At 39.9% G+C, this 8,196-nt stretch overlaps 1 protein-coding gene across 6 annotated transcripts in view; it reads right to left on the bottom strand.

The window, feature by feature from the left end:
- Positions 1-5,725: 5,725 nt before the first annotated feature.
- Positions 5,726-8,196, bottom strand: part of shdb (Src homology 2 domain containing transforming protein D, b) — a 65,697-nt gene continuing 63,226 nt past the window's right edge. For 5 of the 6 annotated variants that reach the window (XM_021469342.3, XM_073936649.1, XM_073936648.1 and 2 more), the window contains one exon: positions 5,726-6,669. In XM_021469342.3, the coding sequence (XP_021325017.1) occupies positions 6,483-6,669 (187 nt within the window). In that variant the 3' untranslated portion in view covers positions 5,726-6,482. 6 annotated transcript variants of the gene reach the window in all.

The raw sequence follows: 8,196 nt of genomic DNA, 5'->3' as shown, positions 1-8,196 counted from the left end.
TAAGATGATTAAATTTAATACAACTATCAAAACTAAAAAGGTTGGGTTTACATAAAACATCACAATGATGTCATTGCATAGGCTTTAAGCCCATAATTTTAACTGCTTGTTTATATGGAGTCAATAGGCTTTAATGTAGTTAAAGAAGCTTGTGACCATGATGTAATGCAATATGTCAAGTGAGAGAATATCATTGTGTGCATGTATAATTTTGCAATTTGATATGTTAAAAAATCTTCTAATTAAACGAAAACAGTTTAGACTTAAGCTTCTCATATATTTAACATGACTATCAAATTTAAATTAAGGTATAGAGTTATGGCAAAATACACAAATTCGTTCACTTCTTTAATACCTTTATTTTTAATCAGCACCTCAAATGTATCCCTTACAGGCCTATATAACTGGCAGTTACCCCCTGGGCAGCAATCTGGAAGATCCTTTAAGTACATTGTTAACAACATTGGGCCAAGAACTGACCCTTGAGGTGCACGCATATTTTCAGAACGCACAGATGACTTTATCTCATTGACCCTCACACATTGCTTACAGATTGCTTATGCAGAGTTTAGCTTCAAACCCAATTACATCAATCAAAATCAGCTAATCAAGGGTTTCAGCATCAAAGGAAACTTCCAGGTAAGCATGTTGTCACTAAACTCCGCAGGACCACAGTTCTCCAGAAAAGCTGAGTTGAAGCAACAACAATTTACAAACTATTCAACAGTGTATTTAGGCAATTTGCCACGAGTGAGATCCCAATGGCCCGTTTCCACTGAGTGGTACAGTATGGGTCGCTACAGGTCACCTTTATCAGGCTTGTGTTTTCACTGCTAAAAGGGTACCAACTGTAGTCTTTTGGTGGGCGTTGTGTACGACAGAAAGTTTCAGTCGACATCATTCTCACTCGAGGTAATGTCAAAGCAAAACTGTACGGGTTGTTCACATCACATGAGAAGCACTTCACAAAACAGATGCTTTATACACATAAATACTTGTGTATAAATATTCATTACTAATCTTACAATAAACATGATTTGATTATAACTGCAGATAGATGATGCAAAATAGCCTACTGTAACGTCTGCGATTATATAAAATAAATAAATAAATGCAACATATATGAACACATTCAGACCCTTACAGTCTCAGATGTTTCCAATCACAGAAAAAACTACAAGCAGCATACATTTAGGCCTTATTTGAGTTCAAAAACAACATGCAACAAACACCCTACCGTCAGTGCAAACCTCTCATCTGCATCTTTAATCATCACCAGCACATGTAACCTCTTGTTAGAAATTAATAGTTAAACATGGCAGTTTGTTCATGTTTTAGGTTGCTGATCCAATCATTTGCTCCTTTTATTTGTCATTTGTCTCACGTTTGTCTGTTTCGGAGAGGATCGGATGTTAAAAGAACTTCATTAATTACACGCACGTTATTATTGTCAACTTAAGAAGTTCGTTATTTCAAATATAGATGCGCAGCGAACGCACGCAGACAGCCTTTAGACAGCCTTGTAAAAAAACAACGGGGTACAGGGTATTCTGCTCTTCTTGGCTTTGTGGCTGTTTATCAAGACGATCACAAGGTTTGTTTAAGCTTGGGTCAAACATGGCTCGTTATTATTTGCTGGTTCCTTTGTTTTCATTCTCTTGGCTTGTTGCACGAGTGAGTGACGCATCTCTGTAAACCAATAGCGTTCAGTTGTGCATCTAGCTCCGCCTTTTGGTACCCATTTGTTGTGCTAGGTACCCTTTGCAAAGGGTACCCAAAAAGTGGTTCGGTTCGCTTTTAGATACCTTTTGATAGTGGAAACAGCCATAAAACTGTACCATACTCAGTGGAAATGGGTCATTTGGCATACAGCTAAGGCCCAGCTCGATGTGATACAATTGTAGTTTGCCAAACTGCACAAACATGATCCACATCACACTGTAAGATCCCAGTTTTCATAATTTTAGACAATGGCAATAATGCCTGCCAAACACAGACTTGCAAGAAAACTCATCCAAAGGTTGACGTTACACGTATCCTGTATTCTAAAAATGATACCTCACAGCAAACATAAGCAATCTGTGGTGAAAATTTAGCTCAAAGCAGGCCTTGATGATAAAACCAGTTTTCCTTGTGGTGATTTAAAGTTCTTGAGCTGATGGTGCTGCAATTGGCTCAAGTCACACTGCAGGAAAGTGTCTAAATTCAAAGGGAAAATTTTATCGCAATGGCCAATAATCAGCTTTTGTTGAACATGTCAAACCAATGATCAAAATCCCCCGATTTTGGTGTAGGATCACAGAAATACTTTAGGATTTCCCCAATTTGTTTCAGACAACCAAATCGTGACTGAAATCACACAGTGTGAGCAGGGCTTTACTTAAGTAACCTCTGAAGTTTGCAAGAACCCTTGCCTCCTTGATTTTAGGGGCAAATCTGGAAGAGACGTACTGCATCTTGCCTAAGATATATTTGACAAAAATCATGGTTCAGGACCAGAAAAGTTAAACCAGGAGCCGTTACTTTAATCACATCGTATGAACACTCTAATAACTATCCTGAAACTTGGGCTTTTGTGGATCACCTAACTTTATCCTCTGAGCTAGAACTGAGGATACATTGAGTCCTTCCCCAGATCCCTGTCTTTTTCAGTCAATTACAATAGCCTTCAGCTGCAGCCATATGCAAACTGCATCTGACTGGGCTTTAGGAGATAAGCTCTCCGGGATGAAGTCTTTATTACGGCCAGCTGCCCATAAGGGTGGGTGAGGGTTCAAAGGTCAGATGTCAGTAAATTCACAGATGGTCCAAGTTGCCAGTCCTCACAGTAATGAAATCCACATGACACCTTATTCAAGCACCAGTAATGTGATAAGGATAGTCTACATGAACACTGTTGATTTTTTTTTCCACCCTTTGGTGCACATCTGGGCCCCCTTTTCAGTGCTCTGCTTTTGTCTGAGCTTGCGGCTGAGAAATGCCTCTCTTTGTAAGGCCTAATTATTCCATGACTAGTAAGAGCCTAATTACTAGAAGAATTAGCACAGCGTGTATTGTGAAGGAGACGTCATAGGGCTTTTGAGGTATTGACACGGTAGATGAGCCCCCCCCTTTCAGCTGTTTAAAATTTGACCGATCTCTGGTTACAGTCTAGCAGACACACCTGTCGAAACGGCTTTCCCTCCGAGAGTGAGTGTGCGCCTGTTTGTGGAATGTCTGAGGGAGATTAATGTGTCTGTCTCAGACAATGTGATACGGGGCGCTCGAGACACACATGTGGACATGCCTGGATGTGTGTCAGAGCAGCTGGGAACAATCTGTACCAGTAGCCTATGCAGAAGCTTTTGGATGCCATCCGCTTTAGGATACCAAGTTTTGGGCTTGGTCCTGATTGGTGCAGTTTGAGTGTGAAATTCCTGGCTCCACTCGGACCACAGGTGTCTTTTCAGTGAGCGCATCTGATGGATGATCATCTGCTGCCAAATACGCACACTAGTGAGGGATATCTTATATTGTGATAGACATCTCAAAGCACGTAAATGTTTCTGCTTTAAAGAAATGTGCTTGGAAATAACCCCTAATTTCTGGCTGATTTCATCTCACAGTCTTCCTTACTGAAGTTGGAGGGACGAGGACTGATCTGAACCACCTTCTCTGCCCGTCACACCAGTAATCATTCTTCGCCATTTCATTTGGCAGTGTAATGAAAGCAATCCCCGAATGCTTCGCTTCGGCAGAACAGAGATAATGAGGAAGCGCACACACACGAACACACAAACGCCATCTCTTGATTTAGGAAGACGGTCTTCTATTGGGTTGCAATGGGAAAAGCATAATGTTCACACTCTTGCTTAACATTCAATCTTTGCTATCTTTTGGTGCATGGCATGTGTTCCCAGGATAAAACATGTAGTAACCATTAGCATATCTTTCTGTCAATCTCAACACCATCTTCTCTGTCTCTTGATAATAGACAACGTGAAGCTATTAACGTAATATGCATGGAAAGCTACAGCAATTAAACTGATTACTGGTGCTTGATACAGTATCAATATGGCTAACTACAGTCCAAGGATTTGCGGGATTTACTCTCCGCTGCTAATCGTTTTTAAGTGGTCTGATTTTTGATTGTCTGAAAGATAAAAAGAAGATTGCCTGGAAAAAAAAAAACACTGAAAAAGTGTCTTGAGATATATTTAGGGTGCTTTCACATTAGCACTATTGGGCCACACACAGGTTCATTTGACGTCAGAATAGGGCTGCAAGATTCTGGCTAAAATGAAAATCACAATTTTTTCGGCTTAAAATCAAGATCATGATTTTCTTCTGGTTCGGTAGATGTAAAATAAAGGTTAATATGAGTAGGCTATTATTATTGTTATTTCTCAAACATATGGTAAAAAAACAACAATATTAGGCCTGCATTATGTTCAATGTTATATAAGCTAGAGTAGTTATACTGACCTGGTAAACATTTGTTATAAAAACATATTAAATGCTCGTCGTAAACTCAAAATACGAAATGATCATTTAAATGCCGTGTGAGCCAGTTTCACTTCACTTCCGTGTGCGGCTCGTGGCTGCCGTCACTGTGAGAAAAAACACATGCAAATCATACTTCCCACGCAGCTCTCAAACGATCGCTCTGTGCAACAAACTGAACATTATTTACAACTTTATTAGATGTTTTTCACAGCCTATGCAGGATCAGTTTAATAAAGTAGGCATCATTGTCAGGCACGCGCGCGTGCGTCCTTTCGGTAGTAAACAAACAGTGCGTCAGCTAATGTGTGGCCACGAATACATCATTTCATTTTGGGTGAATTATACCTATTAAATACAGTATGTGACACTTTTGAAGCCATTTAGAGGCATCCATTTTGCTGTGAAGACATGAGCGACCACCTTTATGTGAAAATATAATTGGCTCAATTGTAGAAAAGCAGAATTAAGATTGTGTGTAAGGTCAAATCGAGATGGCAGTCTTTTTTCTGATTAATCGTGTAGCCCTTCGTCAGAGTATGGTATGTTTAGCTAGTGTGAACGCTGTGTTTTGAATCCCGGTGCGCACCCGTGAATCGTACCCGAGTCTAGCCGAAAGAGGTGGTCTGGGGTACAGTTTGTGCGTACTCTAGTACGATTCACTTCTGATATGAATGCAATCGTACCAAATTACAGAAGTGAACCGCCAACTGTACAATAGCTTTTAGTTTTTATAACGTTCATTCGTGTCTGTATGTCTGTACCACCTACCTTGGTGACAAGTGGAACTGACCCATTGAAAACAGTGATAATGTCTGCTCGTCTCCACTAAAAACAACTTCTGCAGGCATCGCATGATTTTCTGAACATTTGCAGCAGATAGACAAAAGAGCCTCTCTTTTTTTTTTGAGTTTTAAACAAAACCAAAATATTCAGTAAAAGCAGAACGACCGTGATATGCATACGTCTCTATTTTGGTGCTTTGCTTTCGAGGTTGTCACCTACAAACAGCTGTGCACAAAACAGCAGCTTGATGATGAGGCATTCGGACCAAGTGTAAAAGCACCCTTAGAGAGCAGTCCATTACGGAGACTATGTATTGACTAGGTACCAAGGAAAAAATCCCAAAACTATCTAAAACCATTTGGGCAAACCCAAAAACCTAGAACTCGCTCGTCTACCACCAACAACACCGTAGCAACCAGATTTGATTTGCGTAAGAATATAAATATTCTTTCTCATTAGATAGTTTATTATACAACATGTAAATCAGTTTAAAACAGCAGCTAAAGAAACACATTTTCCGCATTTTACTTCATCTGTGACCTAACGTACCATTAAGAAGAACAACTCTGCATATGATCATAAGTCAACACTCACATCGGTCATTGATGAGTTGGTTTCAGCTACTGTCCTCAACATTAAAAGGTAAGGTCAAACAAAAACATAAGTATTAACATGATTTTCTGAGGAATACTGTCTTGAGTAACCCAAACAACATTCATGTGTGGTCTCAAGGGTCTCCGTAGAACCAAAAGGCTTTACAAATTTAAAAGAGAGGATAATAGTCATAAACCTTTGAGTGAAAATGTGTTTTACAGCAGCTATAAAAGAGAGGAGACCCGTCTGCTCATCCTAAGGGGCTGCTAATCGATCAACAAACATTAGCGACAGCTAATCTACCATCCCAATGGAGAACAACACAGGCAGATGACTGAAAACAAGCAACAGGTCTGGCTGCCACCAGTCTGGTCCGGTTCACAGAAAGGTCATTTGGTGAAATGGAAAAAGTGTTATTAACAAGAATGTGAAAAGCCATGTGAACAGATCAAACTGTAATTTGATCTGACATGTCCTTTCTAAAAGGTTCACATTCTCAGCCAGATGCCATTTTACAATCAAAAACAAGTAGGACCCAAAAGTAGATGCTGAATTTGTTGAATGTTTATCCAAGAATGACTTTCATCAATGGCAATGAGGACTGCAGTGCTCTTCACCAATCAGAGAGTTTGAACCAACACGGGGAAGAGCAGGGACAAGTGTTCGGCTCCTTTGATAGGGAGTTTGTGTGTGGTGTAATAGTGGATCACTTCAGGAATGGTCTCAAATGGAGGGCTGTTCTGGCCAAGGATATAGCGGCCGTCTTTGCACTGGCTGAACTTCATGTGCATGAAACCCTGGCAGCTCCTGAAAAAGAACATACAAAACAGCCATTAATCTTCAGGCATAAAGAGCAACAAAATAAGCCTGAGTATGCAACTGCCAACAAAAAAGACAATGAAGGAGAGAACCAAGCTATATTTGTAGATATCGCAGAGAATAAGGGATAGGCTCTTTTGGATAGGATATGCAGCACCCTAGCAACCACATAGAACTCCATAGCAACCACTTAGTATACCCTAGTCTCAAACCCAGACATCATGGCCAAGGACTGTTGGCTGATTGACTAAGGCATAAGGCACACAAAATGAAAAACATGTTAAATTCTACAGGATTTCTGAAAGATGTTTGTCATTCTTTAACAGCCTGTCTGGAATCAAAGCCAAACCTCCTGATGGAAGGAGAAAACAGTTGTGATTACAAATGACGATGTGTACTTTTCAAGGTCAACTAAAAGCTGGATCTTCAAAGGCCTGTTAAGTTCAAGGTAAATACTCTTGACGACTGATGAATGAATCCTTCATTTTTTGCACACCAGTCTGCTATTGTAGGTTGACCCTGAACAAGACAAATTATGATTGGCTGCATAACATGTCAGTCAAGTGGCTTCTTGGGCAGTCCTTGACTAATAAATAATGAAAAAAGGTCTAGACCTTCTGCCATCAGTCTGAAGGTCTTGCTTTTAGAGACTAAGGCCCAATCCCAATTCTATTTTTGTACCTCTTCCCCTTGACCCTTGAAACAGAGTGTGAAAGGGAAGGGCTTCAAAATGTACCCCTAAGAAATGGGACAACACTACAACACCTGCACACATCCTCATTGCATGTCATTGCAATTTCTTGCTTCATATGAGATCGATGATCCTGACTGTTGTAGTTATTCCAGTTGCGTTATTTTTTTAGTATTTATTCTCAGGAAATGACTAAAGGCAACAATATCACGTTATCATAACCATCTAATATGGCAATAAGATCATAACTGTACTGTGTATTTACACCACGGCCATATTTATCTAAACACATGAAAACAAAATTGTAGATGGTGTATTTTGTGAAATTTACAAACCCTTTGGTTTCGAGTGTGGTCCTGAAAAAGCCTGGCCCTTCCCCTTAAGCCTGGTTTATACTCGACGCATCCGGAAGTTTGCTTGAGTGTGTGCGGCGAATGTCACGTCATCTCTGTGGGTGCGTGCAACATGAGTTCAGCTAGCGGAGCGCATGATTTTTTTTTTTTATTCGAGCGAATAGTTAGCGTGGTGCTGCATTTGATTTGAGTTGAATAATGAACCACTTTGAAGAAATTTGGTCTAAAATAGGTACGACTGTATTGACGTCTTTATGATCCGTGACCATAGAAACAACCAGATGATCAATAATTCTTGGCTAAAAAATTGCAACAGCTGTGGAAAAGGAGGAAAGTTTTTGTTAAAATTTTGGAAAAACCTGAGGGATAAGTTTGTTAAAGCCAAAAGAGGAAATGGCAAAAACAGAGACCCATGTACACAATTACAGAACACGTTTTTCCACCAGTCATAGGTTTGACAATGATGTGTAT

The sequence above is a fragment of the Danio rerio genome, chromosome 22 (genome assembly GCF_049306965.1).
Source record: "Danio rerio strain Tuebingen ecotype United States chromosome 22, GRCz12tu, whole genome shotgun sequence".
Lineage (NCBI taxonomy): Eukaryota > Metazoa > Chordata > Actinopteri > Cypriniformes > Danionidae > Danio > Danio rerio.
Note: the sequence above shows the minus strand (reverse complement) of the source record. Positions and strands in the feature narration are given on the sequence as shown.